The sequence below is a fragment of the Cyprinodon tularosa genome, unplaced genomic scaffold, assembly GCF_016077235.1.
Source record: "Cyprinodon tularosa strain WSP-4 unplaced genomic scaffold, ASM1607723v1 ctg172, whole genome shotgun sequence".
Lineage (NCBI taxonomy): Eukaryota > Metazoa > Chordata > Actinopteri > Cyprinodontiformes > Cyprinodontidae > Cyprinodon > Cyprinodon tularosa.
This window is the reverse complement of record NW_024038551.1, coordinates 374323-391542: the sequence shown is the minus strand read 5'-3', so window position 1 is coordinate 391542 and position 17220 is coordinate 374323. Positions and strand designations below refer to the sequence as shown.

Below are 17220 nucleotides of genomic sequence, written 5' to 3'. Positions count from 1 at the left end.
CATCCGTTCTCTGTACAAGCGGAGCAGGAGTCTGGTTCGCATTGCTGGCATTAAGTCGGACCTGTTCCCAGTGCATGTTGGACTCCGACAGGGCTGCCCTCTGTCACCGGTCCTGTTCATAACTTTTATGGACAGGATTTCTAGGCACAGCCAAGGACCAGAGGGAGTCCGGATTAGGGAATAGCGGATCTTGTCCCTGCTTTTTGCGGATGACGCAATTCTGCTGGCTCCATCCTGCCAAGACCTACAGCGTGCCCCGGGGCGGTTTGCAGCCGAGTGTGAAGCAGCCGGGATGATGGTGGCTTGTCCCCTTCAGGTTGGAGGAGAGCCCCTGCCTCAAGTGGAGGAGTTCAAGTATCTTGGGGTCCTGTTCACGAGTGAGGGAAGAATGGAGCGGGAGATCAATAGACGGATTGGTGCGGCTGCTGCAATAATGCGGACGCTGCACCGGTCTGTCGTGGTGAAGAGAGAGCTGAGCGAAAAGGCAAAGCTCTCAATTTACCGGTCGGTCTACGTTCCTACCCTCACCTATGGTCATGAAATCTGTATCATGACAGAAAGAAAGAGATCCCGGATACAAGGGGCTGAAATGAGCTTCCTCTGCAGGGTGGCTGGGATCTCCCTTAGAGATAGGGTGAGGTGCTCATTCATTCTGGAGAGGCTCAGTGTAGAGCCGGTTCTCCTCCACATCGAGAGGAGTGTGTTGAGGTGGCTCAGACATTTTCTTCGGATGCCCTCTGGCACGTCCTACCGGGAGGAGGCCCAGGGGACGACCCAGGACACGCTGGAGAGACTATGTCTCTCGACTGGACTGGGAGCGCCTAGGGCTTCCCCCAACAGAGCTGGAGGAGGTGTAGGCGGAGAGGGAAGTCCTGGAGTCTCTGCTTAGTCTGCTGCCCCCACGACCCGGTTCCGGATAAAGCTGGAGATGACGAGTACGAGTACTCTGAGCTCTGTGAGCGCTCCATTGAAAGCTGCTGCTGCCATAGTGCATGCTGGGACAGCTGTTAAGCTCAAGAACGGACAAGTCTGCTCTGATGCATGCTGGGTAAATAGGGAGGGGCGGGAACAACATCCGGGGACTTTCTCTGTTCTCGGTCTGCTGTTCTTGTAAATTGGAACAGGACTAGGGCATAGGACGATGATGTTTCACGAGGACATGAGAATGCACAAGCACACATATTGAGAAACGGCCCACAAGATGTTCTGTTTGTATGTTCTTAAATAAGAATCCCCTTTTTATTTAGGTTTCATTTCACCACCTTCATATTGTTTGGGTACATGGATCTCTAAAGTTTTCAGAAATGTTGCACACATATAAGATTAAAAAAATTACATTTTATGGGTTAAAAATATCTTGAAAGTTTAAAATTCAGGCAGGTGCTTAGATTTTCTATCATTATGACATCATCATTATAGATACACTAAAAACAGTCTGCTTTTATGATGAACCGCACTAATAAAAAAAATCCTTATCTTTTTAATAATAATGTGTTGTTTATAACAGTTAGTTTCCCTTAGTTGGTGTTGTGCTTGAGGATGACTACGTCACAAGGTCTTACTCATTACCGGAGAGAAGGAGGAACTAGCGAGAAATGAGGGAGGTGTGTGCACCGATCAAATAAATAGTTATGATGCCCTTCTGTTTGTGTAATGGAAGACTAACGACTATTTTGCTTGTAATGAATTTTTACCTCACCTTTTTTTGGGGGGGATTTTGCTTATCATGATCCTCAATAATCGAACACAGTTAAATATCACTGTTAATCTGCATCGTGAGGGGATCCTGGGGATTGTGACAACATCCACTTTGACAACACTGCAGTGCACCGTGTTTCTTTTCATTAACATTACGATGTTATACACTTTAAGAAGCAAGGAGGTGTTTCGAGAGACCTCTCGGTATATTCTTTTGTTTAACCTTCTATTTGCAGATACCGTCCAGCTGGCACACAGTCAGTCAATGTTTTTACTGTCCTCTTTCAGACTGACATTACTGTATCCTGTATGTGCTGCTTTAACAGTGTTCAACAGTCTAACACTCTCTGTCTCTATTGCCACACTGGTGATTATGTGTTTAGAAAGATACATTGCTATTTGCTATCCTCTCAGACATAGTGCCATCATCACCATCAGGAACACAGGAGTGGCTATTTGTGTTATTTGGATTACAGGTTTATTACATTCCATAATACAGTTAAGTTTAGTGTTGAGGTTTTCATATCGAGATCTGCAGCTCACACAGATGATGGATTTCTGTGGAAAGGAGAGCGTTTTTCTTGATCCAGCATCTGATCTTTTTGAAAAAGCTTTAACTTATTTTTTGTTTGTGTTAGGAGGTGTAACAGTTGTTTTCACCTATACTGGTATCATGGTAGCAGCTCACTCAGCTTCCACTGACAAAGCATCAGCCAGTAAGGCTCAAAGGACCCTTCTGCTGCATCTGCTGCAGATGGGCCTCACAGTGTCCTCAGTGATATACAACTCATTGATTATAGCTATTTCAAAGCATCTAGGGAGACTTGAAGCAGTGCGCATCCAGGTTTTTCTTTATATTTGTATTATTGTTCTCCCCAAATGTCTGAGTTCACTAATCTATGGCCTCAGAGACCAGAAGATCAGACCTGTTCTAATGCTGAACCTTTGCTGTCAGTGGAAAGGGTCATTCTACATGCTGACATGTAAAAACATTAGAGTTTATGTGACCTGATGGCTTTTCATTTTATTTTAATTTTTGTTTGTGTTCAGCGTTCAAAGAAAAAACTACACTATGACAGTGTGTTTGGTTGACAACCGGCAGAGAAGCAGGAATCTAGATTCATGTTATTAGCCTCTAATTGTAAGTGTACCAAATATGTTCTTTAAATTTAATATTTCCATGTCTGGTAAGTAGGGCTATAGTAAGAACACATCGTACTGCTTTAAAAGTTGGACTTGCATTTACATTTCATGTAAACATATAAACATAAACTTTAAATAGAATCTTTAAATAAAGTTTTCCTCCTGTAACACTTTGAGCTTTTAAAATGTAAACTGCACTATAAATGCAAAGAGTGTGTGTGTATTTGTTTTTATATTTTCAAATACCAGTGGATAGTTGCAGCAGTTAAACATCTGAGCTGTATTTTCAATTAATGAATAAATATGTTCATTTCTATGTTTTGGCTGAACAACATAGAAATATATCTATAAACAACTTTTCATACCACATTTATGATGAAAGCTGTAATGCAAGATACTGATGAAAGTGTTGCACTGGAAGGGATAATAAAATGATGTTCACTACAGATTATTACAAAAGTGAGTAAGTGTTTGTGATTATAAGTCCGGTTTTGCAGTGTGTTCTAACAGTTCTCCCCAGGACATGCTACCCTGGCTGTTTAGAGGAGTACTGAATGACTGACTTCTGACTGACTTTTATTATTAATTATGATACTTAGTAATGGTTTCATTTAAAGGTTTATATCCCCCAACTTCCATCCATATCAGGCTGTGTCGGTAAAGTTAAAATTTTGTTTTTTCACTTAAACTTCACACATGTAAGTGCACTTAGTCGCGTAGTATTCACATCACCATGTAACATCACAAAGTATTTCATCTGTAATGAACTACAGGGGGGATATGTAGAAGCAGTTTTATTGTCCTATATCAGATCAGAATCAGAATGTATCCTACAACATGGCCATATACTTACTTAGCAACAAAACAGTACATCTTGAAGTTCAGGTATGAGTCTTAGCAATAATAAAGTCTCTAATGCTGTAGAATATAAATATCTGGCTTGCTTGCCAAATATGGAAGCAGTTGTACTGCGTTATGTAGTCCTGTTTCTGACCTTATGCTCACTTAGCAACACAGAGAATGCAACATGTAAACAGAGAGTCTACAAGCTGGGAGTCACGTACGAATCTTGGCAAAAACAGGGTGCTTACTGGCTGACTCGCACGCAATCAGGTCATAAGCTAAGAGATTTCCAGGAAGAGCGTCCAGTCGTGCACGTGCATCCACACAGTGCGATGTGGAAACTATAAAGGGCTGCCCAGAATGGATTGAAGGTGGGGGAATTAACTGAGATGTGACGATGCATTGCTGAATGTATGAAGTTTTTAAGACAGCTGTATGAATTCGGTTTTGTAAATAAATGTTCCCCCCATCCGGATGATAGATGGTGTGAATCGTGGCCTTCTTTCTGTCAAAAGGGAATTCTACCAATAAGCTTCCATAGTTGTAGATCAGGGATCTTTAATTTCAGTTCATAAAGTCCAGCCCTTTTTCAGATGTCTTTCCTTCCACACACTTCAATCTAATGACTTAATTACACATCAGGATACAGTCAGGTAATCCAGATTCCTTGAAGTTTTCCAATTACTTAATTCAGTCATCTTGAAGCAGATACTTAAGATACTCTAAAAAGGGAGATGAACAGATTATACCAAATTAACATATTCTTAATCAAATTTAAAGCAGACAAACATCTAATACCTTCAGAGAACCTTGAGGAGCAGGGTTGAAAAACACGTATAAAAATTTATTGCTTTATTTCAATTCATTTTAATTTAGTGAACTTATATTGTGCCAATTTACAACACATATCATCTCAAGGCAGAGACACATTTACAGAGACAATTCAACCAGAGCATACAGTCAGATTGGTTCAAAGTCTTCTATAGAAGGAAACCCGGATGACTGCACCAAGTCACTGACTTTGCGGGGTACGACCTTATAGGTGTGCATGTGGCCAGTGTTGGGAAAGTTCTCTTTCTACGTGAACTAGTTCAAAGTTCAGTTCACACATTTTAAAATGAACTAGTTCAGTTCATAGTTCATAATTCAAAATTTTGAACTAAGTTCACAGTTCCAAAAAATGAACTAGTTCATAGTTCTTTTTTTTTTTTTTCATATATTGCTCAATTACATCATAGCCTACTGTAGAACCACAGACAGCAATTATTTTATCAGTTGTAACACTGAAACTGTGCATCAGATTTCATCTTCATATCCAGTTTTGAATCCTTATCCAACCAGGGTTTACATTAGCATTGAGGGGACAGCATTTCCCCATTGTTGCTTTAATGCTTTGTTGCTGTCCATTCACTTCACACTAGTAGCAGCTGCAGCTTTCACCCCTACAGTATATTCTCAAAAACATCAGGAAAAATGTGCTGCTTGAATTGTCTTTTTTTTATGAGGAATTATTAAAAGAAAAATAGGAAAGTAGTCTTTAAGGTGCAAAAGTTTTTTTTTATTTTAATAATTTTTTTCCATTTGAAATTCCATTTCGATACATACTAAAAAGGAATACTGGATTCCTGGAAAATTATACCAGGCAGGTTTAACAAACAAGTTACATGGATAGTAAAACCCTCAAGAACAGGGGTCTTCTATGTTTTCCAGACCAAGGACCCCCAAACTGATGGCGAGATGGAGCGGGGACCCCCTAACTATATATATTGTATGAAATTGTGTCCTATAGTCACTCTATTACAGATGGAGTAATGTAAAGAAATCAATTTCTCCCTGGGATTATTAAAGTTTTTCTGATTCTGATTCCTGCTTGATGGGACAGGTGTTGTGAAGGAAACGGTGCGCAGCTTGAAAGAGCTCCTGTGTGTCGCTGAATGTTTGCATTGATGACTGAAAGACATCTTCTGCCTCCATTTATCTGTTTACTACAGTGTGTTGATTTCATGTTAATGAGTATTTAAAGACATTTCAATTAGTGGGGGAAAAAATTGCAGGGGGGGAATATAAAAATATCAACTAACCATGCAGACCCTCATGCAGTACCTCCGTGGACCCCCTAGGGGTCGCGGATCCCCTGTTGAAGACCTCGCTCAAGAACATTTTACAAACACAAACTGAGGGACCAGGCTGAGGTAGGAATTTAAGGTTACTGAAGTGCGGATTTTTTTTACTAAAAGCCGGCGGGCAAACTTGTTGCCATCATCCTCACCGACCACCTGGTCATAAAACTGTTTTAAGTGATCATACTGCTGCTTTGTCGCCTCCACGGTCGCCTCCATGCTGCTGTGGCTTCCACGCTGCATTTTGTTTTGATGACGCACGCGGCTGTAGGCTACGAGGCTGGTAGCTGGTGTTGCCAGATTGGGTGTTTTTCCGGCTACATATTAAGGCCTGTTTACGGTTTGATTTAGCCGGGGTTTCGCCTGGAGGGCTCTATAGAAATCTGGCAACCTATTGAACGGAGCTGAGCGTGCCGTTCACAGACGCCAGAATGAATGAGTTCACAATAACGTTCATCAGGCAGTAATACAGTACGTTCAGTTCACGTTCGCCCAAAATATGAACAAGTTCATGAACTTTCGTTCAATGAACGCGTTCAGGCACAACACTGCATGTGGCAACAATAGATATTCACTTCCATTGTCTACAGACCGATGATGGATGCAGCAACCAGCAGAACCAGGCTCAGTGTTTGCCTTCTGCTGAGGCTGACTGAGGTTCAAGGAGACAGAAGCAGTCATACAAAAGGAACATAGAAGCACGGATTTACAAATACTCTATATGTTGAAAAAGGTAACAATAGGCTCCACATGTGGTTCTGTCTTGGAAAGAAACAGTTAAGCATAGGATCTCTGGGCCAAATTTCATGTCAAAAGGGATAGACGAGAGCATATGCAGTTGGAGAGAGAAACAGGACTAAGCACTGATAAAGAGGCACAACTTTATTTTTTTATCATATAAGGTGTTGATGGCAGCAGCCCTGCTGATATTTCTCTCTAGTATGATGTCACATCCAAACAGGAACAGACCAGATGAAGTTACTATGATGTGAAAAAGCAGAGAGAGCATAACGTTAGTGGTTGAACTAACAAATACTTCCTAATGGGAGAATAGGGATAGAATGAAGCAGAGCGATCTAAAGGGGTCTATATGTCCTCCAGCAGTGTAAGCCTATAGCAGCATAACTATAGAGATAACTTATGATAACCTAAATCACTCTATGCTTTATCAAAAAGGACAATTTTAAGTCTAGTCTTACAAGTAGACAAAGACATTCAGGAGTACTTTAATCTAAGTTGACATTAGCCCCGTGGGTATGAGAGGGAAGACTGTGGAAGTACAGCTGCCCAAACAAAAATGATTGTAGAAAAGTATATATTAATTTTCTACTGTATTTAAACTTAGTTGCCTGTGTCAAGGTTGTCAACCTAAGTGTTTTTCTCTAATTATTGAGATTCTTCTGGTGATTTTTAGTTGTCAGATGTTCTGATATTACCAGCTTCCTGGGGCATATTAATATCAAGTGCATTTTCTTGCCACATATAGCGATTTTTAGCTCAATGTAAGAAAAATGTAAATTTACTTTGTATTAGGTTACAGGCATTTGGCTTACTAGGAATGTTCTGTTGTTTCTAACTTCAAAAGGGCAGAACAAATGAATCTCCCAGAAAAGGAAAAGTCTTGTTTTATCCAGCTGTGGGGTTGCAGGTGGCTTATCGTCACCCGCAATAAAACTACACAAGGAAGTGTCATGCTTTATCATGTGTAAAATTGTGATCCCTCCTGATTCTTCTTTGAAGTCAAACAATAAAAACAGAGGAAAGAGATATCCTGACAAAGGTGACCACAAACATTCAGGGATTCTCCGTCTGTTTCAACTCTCCTCTTCTGCAGAAAAGTAACTTGTGCCATGTGTTGGTTTCTTTCTAGGACAATAAGGGGTTATTATCATTAACCCCAACCACACACACTCATAAACAGCAGCAGCAAAACTCTTCTGCAAGTAAACATGTTTCTCATAAGTTCAATTGTGTTGTTAAAATTAAAGATCTTAATTCCAAATCTTGACAGACTGTCATTTTTGGAACAATAACATTCCAGTCACAGCGGCATTAAGATAATTTCCGACTGCAGCCCCTCCAACTTCCCAAAGTGACCAAAATTTAACATAAAAGCATCTTAACAAACTTTGAAAATTATATCAAATTTTATGTGCTTCACAAATAAACACAGTTCAGCTTCATTTTCTGTCTTCCAGCCCCACACTGTTTAGGCTTATAATGCTGGGTTTACCCCTGCAGAATCAAATCAACATGGTCCTGTTCAACTTCACCATGACTTTAGAAAACTGGGAAAGCAGCACTAAGAGAAAAGGAGACTTGTGAGATGTTGGTGACATCTCACTTATCCTGTGATCCAAGCACCACAAGAAGAGTCAGAATCTCTGCTCAGATAGTATTTCTTCCATATAAGGGAACTCAGTAGGAGTCTCTCACACTGAAGTGGAGGGACCTCAGGCAAACACTAGTAAAGGTTAGGTTAGAAAACGAAGTTCAAAGCCTTGTCTTCTTTCATGCAAACCTGGTGATGGATAAAGAAAAACAAAAAATAACTAATACAGGGGCCCATGTCTCCCAATGTTTTTACTGAAATGGAAAATTGAAAAACAATATACCAAGTGATGGCCCATTCTTAAATGCATGAATCTAGGAGGGTCCTAATGTCTGGAATGACATAGAGAATGGTATACCCTTCTTAAGATTATTACCTGGCTATTTCTCACTGAAAATCACGCTTTTTTTTCCAGTAGCAGAAGCATATTTGCTCATCCATCACAGATATTACTGACTCATCAACATAACCGTATTATGGTAGGACCAAAAAACTAGAGACATCTTGGCCTATTTGCCTTACAAAAACTAGCCTCAAATTTACTCAACACTTTGAAGATTGGGGGAACTTCTACCTCCAGTGATCATGGAAGTTACCCTGGATTTTCAATGTGGTGCATCTATCATTGGTTGTACAGGAACTGTGGTGGGGGCCCCATTATTTAGAACCACTGCAAGGCATTTACTATTTGGGCAACCTTAGTCAACATGCCCTTTAGAAGAAAAAAAAAGAATGTCAAACTGACTGTTATCTAACAAAATCCACCTTTGATTATATATATGATGAGATGGCTTATCCTCCTCACCCACCTGCCAGCATCAAACCACAGCAAGGGTAGCATACTAAAGCTGTGTGCACAGCCCCGCATCATCAATATCTTACTTCCAGTTGAAGTTGGACAAGACTATCCATACCAAGCTTTAACCTTATTAGATGAGATCATTTCAGTCCCATCCAGATGCAGCGACTGACTAATCAGCTTCTTTTTCAGAGACTCTGGTCCTAAAACAATTTTTTGTTGTGTGTGCATTCAGAAGTGGAACGTTTAGAGTCATCATGTTTTTTATGTCTTCCGCCTCACCTATAGTCTATTTATGTGCCAAAAGCCATGATATTAGTTTTCGACATAGAGAACCGATGTCCATGTTGATATACTTTATATAACATAATCATTGGGGTAAAATGATGAGGGTTTACTTGCTTGGGACTCTTCAGTTTCTAACAAACTTCCAAGACACTACAGAACATGCAATCCTGCCCCTTATTTATGGCATATCATAAAGAACAGGGGAAACACAAAAGAGAAAAAACAAGATAATTATGAAAAGAGCAGAAATATGTTTTGGCACAAAGGATCTTTATTAGAAGCAAATGAATAAAAGACTACGAGCTAAATGAACTGGTTGAATAGTAATGTTCTGTCATGAGGTGTTTTAAAAGGTCTGACCCAAAGATGCAGTAAACCACACAGAGAGTAAGGCAAAAGTTTGAACAGGTTTATTGAAAAAACCAGCAGGGGTTGGATTCAGGAAACTCAGTGTACTCAGAGGGCTGGTGAACCAGAACTGAAAGGGAGGAGGGAAGTACACAGAGGTGAGTTCAGGAACCGTTGGAATCTTGAATGCTGTAGGGCAAATGCTAGTGAGAGACTCACATTTGGGGGGGTTCTTCTCTCACTAGCATCCAGTCTGTGTGGGTTGATCAGAGAAGAGGGAACCTCCTTTGGACCCGGAGGAGCACTTTAGCGGACTGTCGCTTGGATTTCCGTAAGGGACTTAAACAGCACATGTGGAGGTTTCTCCCCTGAACAGTCCTTCCAGGGAAAGAAGGCCAAACATCCAGTATGCTGGAGGACTTCCTGCCAAAGGCAAAGACAAAAAACAAGGTTAGACTCAGAGAGACAGAGACTCAGTTTGACTCAGTGAAACAAAGACTCAGGTTAGACTCTGCTAATCTAAGCATAGCTAGAGTACCGAAAACTGGCAAACACTCTGGCCACGAGGTAATGACAGTCCACTGCTTAAGTACTCCTCCAGATAATGATCCAGAGAACCGCAGGTGTGCAGGGAGGACCAACAAGGACAGGGCGCCACCTGGTGGTGGAGGGAGAGACAAACACAAAACAGACCACACAAACTGGATTCCTGACAAGTTCCTTGAGATGACATGTGTTGTGAATTGGTGCTATATAAATAAACTGAATTGAATTGAAATGAAGGGATGGCAGGATGACAGACTATTAATCACCATGGAAAATTTTTTATGTATATACCACACAGGATTATATTAATAAATATTATGATTGATTGAATGACAGTGGATAGAAGAGCCATTACATTCTGTAATTTGTTCAGTTTCCACTTTTTCTTTCTTTTTCAAGTTTTCAGCATAATTAAAGGGATTAATAAAAAGGAAAATCAAGGTGAAGTTGCAAAAGGAATGTAAAGAAGATAGGAAAGGATGATGGCTGGAGAAAATGAGAGAGAGGAGAATATTATTTCAAGACTAAGAGTTGGACATACTTGACTAAATCTACTAGATCTTCAACCCTGGTCCTCAATGCACACTGCCCTGCATGTTTCCCAGCTTTCACACACACCTGTTATCAATTGATAGCAGATTATCAGGCTTTGCTGAACTGCAATCATCTGAATCAGGTGTGCTGAAGCTCAGAAACATCCAAAACATGAAGAGCCTTGAGGACCAGGGTTGAAAAAAACTGCGTTAGAGAAGCACCAGACACGTCGATGTGAATGTTGGAGAGCTTGAAACTATAGAGCATTTATTTTCACTGTGTACAAAGTATCAGAATATATAGTTAAGATATTTGTCTCTAGCACTTATCCCTGTGATACTCCATAGGTAACCCTAAATCATGAGGAAGATTTATCATTAACATCAACAAACTGAAATATTAAGCCTAGGTGGAAGTTCAACTGAAGAAACTGAACTACTTCCCCTCATCCGCCTCCGACACAAGCCAATCAGCTTTGAACCACAACTCCACGAAGTCCAATCAGCATCAAGAGTTCATCTTAAAAGGTCTCCAAATCCACAACTCAGTCTGCTACCCAGCCAAAGCGCAGGCAGTGATTGCCTTATGTCTGACCTGATTCAGAGGACCCCGACTCACTTCACTGATTCTCTTCAAATGAGACACATTTGTTTAAAGGCTCCATTCCTCATTAGGCTCTCTCCTCTCTATCAAGAACATCAAAAATCTCTTTATGGCACCCTTTTCCCATCAATGCAGGCGCTTATGGTGCCCTCCATCCATCGTTGCAGGTGCTTACGGCACCTTCCATCCATCACAGCGGTTGCTTTATGGCTGCTTTTTCCCATAGCTGCAGGCAATTGTGGCACCTCCATCCATAGCTGCAGGCAATTGTGGCACCTCCATCCATAGTTGCAGGCAATTATGGCGCCTCCATCCATAGCTGCAAGCACCTTATGGTGTCCTTTTTTCCATCACTTCTGGTGCATATGGCGCCCTCCATCCATAGCTGCAGGCACCTTATGGTGTCCTTTTTTCCATCACTTCTGGTGCATATGGCGCCCTCCATCCATAGCTGCAGGCACCTTATGGTGTCCTTTTTTCCATCACTTCTGGTGCATATGGCGCCCTCCATCCATAGCTGCAGGCGCCTTATGGTGTCCTTTTCCCATCACTGCTGGTGCATATAGTGCCCTTCATCATCACTGCAGAAGCTTTATGTTGCCCTCTGTCCATAGCAGCAGCCGCTTTATGACGCCTTTTTCCCATCGCTGCAGGCACTTATAGCACCCTCCATCAATCGTGTCAGGCACTTTATGGCATCCTCTACCCAATCGCGGCGGGTGTATTATGGCGCCCTCTACCCATCTCAGCAGGCGCATCGCCAATAACCGATCGTGGCAGGTGCTTTATGGTGCCCTTGTCCCATCTTGGCAGATGTATAATGCTTTTAACCCATCCTGGCAGGTGCATTACAGCCCCCTCAGATTGCACCAGTCTCTTTGCGCCCTCACAGATCTATGCAGTCGGATCATGAAAAGTGCTTTACATCGAACACCTTACCAAATCATGACAGGCACATCTCAATTGAAACATCGCGCTTAACCATCGGGGCTTGCATGTCTCGTCATTTGGTTATTATGGTCTTTTATGTCGCCCTCCATCCATTGTGGCGGGCTCTTTATGAAGCCTTCAGTGGCTTACTCGTCTAGTCTTTGCTCATCGCGTCCCCATCTCACGTCCTCAGCTGATCGTGGCTCGCGCATGTTTATCTTAGCTCACTGTTGCACATGCAGTGTGTTCTAAGTGTGTTCATCGTTGAATGGAGCTCATCCCATCTCATAGTGGTGGTGTCATGATCTGCTGTGATAACTGGCCTTAATTACTCATACCTTTCACCTGCTTAACTCTTTCTAGCTCCCAATTATCATTCATCTCATCCACCTGTCAGTTTCCCTGGGGCTCAGTTAAAGCTATCATGGCCAGATCATTAGTTGTTCTTTTCTGTTAGTCTGTTCTGTTGAGTTTGTTCAGTTAACTCCATGGTTCTTGTACTGGATCCTGGCAGCCAGAGGAAAAAGGGTTTTGTGTCTGTCTTACCTCCTGCTCCTCCACTGTTCCTCCCTTGCTGAACCCTCTGAGTTTTTGGCTCTTTACGCGGGGAGGATCAGTTTTTATCACAACAAGCCTGGCTCCAAGGTGGACACCAGTTTAAAGGTCGCGCTCAAGTTCTGGTTCCACGTTCTGTCTCAGCTACCCTCTTCCACTGGGCCTGCCCGTCTGCACCTGATCCTGTCTGCTCCTGTGCCTGTCCACCTGGTCACACTGCTGGACTCTGTTTGGAATCTGAACCTGCCTGGGTGCTCTAGGATTCCTGGAAGCCTTGATCCTGCCTGTTCTGTATGTTCCTGCCTGTTTCTGCATCCCTGTCCAGGATTAGCTTCCTTCAAGTCCTCTGAAGCTGCGGCACCGGGGACACTCTCAGTGACGCATGCCTTCAGTCCAGTGGCTGGATTGAACCTCTGTCCAGGGAGATGGACTGGACTGTTGAACTAGATAAGTGACTCAATGAGATCAGCATCTTCTGTCAGATGATCGTGGTCACTTACCTGTGTTTCTCCCAACAGAGTGTCTGAGATTGGGCGCTGCCCCGCCCCCCTCCTGCAGCACCCAAGAGTCACAGATCCTAGCAGCTCCACTTTAGTTTCAGTTTGTTTATGTTTTTATATTATTAAGAAGCATTTTGGACTTTCCTACAGACTGTCTCCCCTTGAATATCAGGTCCATCTGTCCTGTTTTATGACAGGCGGGCACAGAGTGCTCAGCTCATCACGTCAGTGCATTATGACAAGCCTATTGCACAGCCTATCACTGCAGTTATTACCACAGTCATCATGACATCGTCATTTCCAAGCGTTAGTTGCTATCCTTGCTAAGTCACCTCAATTTTGCCATGCGCATCATCCCCAGGGTTGCTCTTTCATTTCCAAGCTGCTTGATCTAGCTAATTCCATTACCTTCCTCCTTAACCAGGTTACACTGTATGTGTTGGGAGCTGGAGAAATCCCATCTTTCTCCAGCAGAGTCCGCCGTGGATCCTCTGAGGGAGCTCCCTGCACAGCTGCAGCTCGTCAAGATCATCAGAGGATGCACTACTTAAGCTGTCTTCAGACCTTGCCTCAACGCCGCAGTGTTGTTCCAGTTGGTCAGCGCTAAAGCCTAGATCCTCTGAGTATCTCCATGACTTTGAATCCAGTCTGGATTCTAACTATTATCTCTGTCTTCCAGGAAACCTGTGCCTCCTTTAAGAAAGCTCTGGAAGAACTAACCTGCCGAGCCGACCCTCTGAGCCAAACCCTGAAGATCCCTCCGAGAAACCTCAAGCAGCTCAGGACTGAGCTGGGACTTCCAATCCAAGGTCTGTTCTAACAAGACGTGAGACGCTGAAGCAGCTAACGGACTCTGCTGATGAACCCTTCTCCAGAACCAACAGTGACTCTCCCAAAGTTAACCTCAAGAACCCTCAAGGTACAATCAGTGAACTTCTGGAAGTAAAACCCTGCCAGCAAACCGCTAACTGTGCTGTCTCTCACGCAGACTCCGGTGAACCAGTATCCAGGCCCCGAACCAGAATCAGTACATTCTGTGTGTTTGTGCTTTAATAAACTATTGAACCAGGAGGTATGGCTCTCCAATCTTTCTTTCTCGAACTGGTTTTTTCTTCACATTCAATGCCATATGCCAGCAGTCTTGCTGGCATATGTCATTAATAGACCTACCTACCAGCCTTGGTAGGACTACTTCTTCAGCTTGACTGCATCCCTTACTGCCGGTATCCACCACCTGGTATGGAGATTGTCCAACAACAGGCACCACAGATGTTATGGCCACAGCTATGGCTGGCCACATCAACAATGAAGGAAGAGAGTATGTTCTACTCAGACTCTGTCTCCAGCCTCCCCCATAATCTGGGACAACCTCTCAGGGTGGTGAGAGTTGAACACGTCCCTGACCAAGGCCTCCACAACTTGCGACTGGAGGTCAGAAAATATGAATACAGAGTCGATCATTGAGCTCCAGCCTTGGGTGTCCTTGTCTGACAGTCCCCATGAAATCCACAGCATATAAGCTGTAGGAAAAAAGCCAAAGAACCTCTAAACCAGCAGCTTACACCAGAGTGGCTCAGGGCTGCTGGTCTGCTGAACAAAACCTTTCTTTTCTTTTTACATTACCTCTGTCTCTGGTGCAGAGAAATCCTCTACCATTCTTATTGCTCCATCACAAACCTTTCATCATTGTGATAGCTCTGCTCTATCATAGCTGAGACCAAACCCAGCTCTCAAGCCCCCGCATATCTCTCATTATCTGGTTACCAGTTTCCAATTGGAGAATCAGGGAGGGAAATGTAAATGGTGCAGCAAATTTAAGGAGAGCGAATGGTAAATCATGCACATTAATTCTGGCCATAATGGTGTGCAAAGGGGGTTTATTGTTTTAAAGATATGAAGTCAGGAACCAACTGCATTCTTAGTACGAACTGCTTCAATAGGTAACATACTTGTTGTACTTAAAATTGAAATCTCTTTAATCTTTGTATGACTTTTGTTATGACTATTATCAATCAAACTCAGCTTAACACCACCTTAGATATGCAGCGTCATGGCATTCTTGCATTAGTGTTATTTTCCACTATGACAACATTACCATGCTGTGTGTTTCTTTTCATCAATCTGACAATGTTATACACTTTAAGGAGTAAAGCGGTGTTTGTAGAGACCTCTCGATACATTCTTCTTTTTAACCTTCTGTTTGCAGACACGACTCAGCTGGCACAGAGTCAGTCGATGTTTTTGCTTTCCACTGCCAGAGTTACAATGTCTTATTCTGTGTGTGTCGGTTTAACCCTTCTCAACTTTTTCACTTTTAGTGTTTCTATCATCACGCTGGTGATCATGTGCTTAGAGAGATACATTGCTGTGTGCTATCCTCTAAGACATAGTGCTATCATCACCACCAGGAACACAGGATGGGTTATTTGTGTTATATGGTGTGTCAGTTTATTTGATGTCATTACACAACTAGGTTTAATATTAAGGTTTTCATTTCCAGACCTGCAGCTCACACAGATGATAGATTTCTGTGGGAAGGAGAGTATTTTTCTTGATCCAGCATCTGATCTTTATTACAGAACTTTTACTTATTTTCTGTTTGTGTTAGGAGGTGTAACTGTTTTTGTCACTTATACTGGTATCGTAGTAGCAGCTCACTCAGCCTCCACTGACGAAGCATCAGCGAGCAAAGCTCGAAGGACCCTGCTGCTGCATCTGCTGCAAATGGGCCTCACAGTGTCCTCGACCATGTTTAACTCATTGACTATAGTTATTTCAAAGCATCTAGAGAGACTTGAAGCTATACGCATCCAGGTCTTTCTTTATATTTGTATCATGGTTCTCCCCAAATGTCTGAGTTCACTAATCTATGGCCTCAGAGACCAGACGATCAGACCTATTCTAATGCTGAACCTTTGCTGTCAGTGGAGAGGGTCAGTTTCCATGGCTATAGTGCTGAGACGCAAAAACATCAGAGTATATTTCACTTGATGGCTGTAAACTATATGTTATGTGTGTGTTCGTGTGGATATTCAATTTTCAAAGAATACAGAAAATAAATTTTATAGAGAAAAGTCTGGGAATTCTGTGAACCTGTTTTTTTTTTTTAGATTTAAGATATATTCTGATTGTCAATAAGTACTTTGCACATAAATGTATCTATTCCCAAGCGATTGTCCCCTCTAATGATGCTTAATTCAAAAAAAGGTGGAGGGATTGATGAAATGAAATTTTGGATTGTAGTTGGGTTAATAATAGACTCTTCACTTTATTTAAAGCTTATAGCCTCAAAAAAAGATTAAGCGTATGTAGAAAAAATTTATTTGAAAAACCCCTTATGTGGATGATAGGATTGTTAATGATTACATCAGATGGATTTAGGTAAAACAGGATCCAGGAAACATAAGAATAAATAAGTGTAATCTGAGTGAGTAAACCAAAGGGTAATTAATGCAGTGTTAAGAATAATATCAGACTCCTTTCAAAATAGTTTGAGTCGTCCCCATTTGTCCAAGTTAATTTTGTCAAGACTGTAAGCAACACTGGTTTTTATAATGTAATGTTTTGATCTGATTCCATTTAGCCAAAGCAACACAACTTTATTTATAAAGCACATTTCATTAGCAAGTCTTCACAATTTTTTTGTGAATTTAAATAAAGGACCATAATAGAAACACAATAAGGGGGATAGTGCATCATGGTGGCATAAAGGTAATTCAATAATCAATTAAAATGAATAACGTGTATAAATACTAATTTTGTTTACCATATAGAAAAACTTTAAAGTTTCAAAATGAAATTTCAGAGTTGTTTTTGCCAATGTTTCCCATTTCCTCAAAGTGTCATTCAACCAAAATTAATTTTTTTTGTAGGTAAACTGTGTAAACTGGACCATTAGAGTGCTATTCTGAATTTTTTTTATTATTATTTGTAAGGGTGTTTAATGCTGTCTTCTTCAGCTGAATGGTGGTCAATTCTGAT

At 41.7% G+C, this 17220-nt stretch overlaps 2 protein-coding genes across 2 annotated transcripts in view; one reads left to right on the top strand and one right to left on the bottom strand.

Moving 5' to 3' along the window:
* The window catches only part of LOC119781187 (odorant receptor 131-2-like), a 91314-nt gene that overhangs the window by 19928 nt on the left and 54166 nt on the right, over positions 1-17220 (bottom strand). The window lies entirely within an intron of this gene.
* Positions 15238-16258, top strand: LOC119781182 (odorant receptor 131-2-like). Its single transcript, XM_038281580.1, has one exon. The coding sequence runs from the start codon at positions 15238-15240 to the stop codon at positions 16228-16230; it is 993 nt and encodes a 330-aa protein (XP_038137508.1). The 3' UTR covers positions 16231-16258.

What these genes read in the sequence shown, in the direction of transcription:
- LOC119781182 (XM_038281580.1), top strand. Translation starts at nt 15,238, where the DNA reads ATGACTATTATCAATCAAACTCAGCTTAACACCACCTTAGATATGCAG.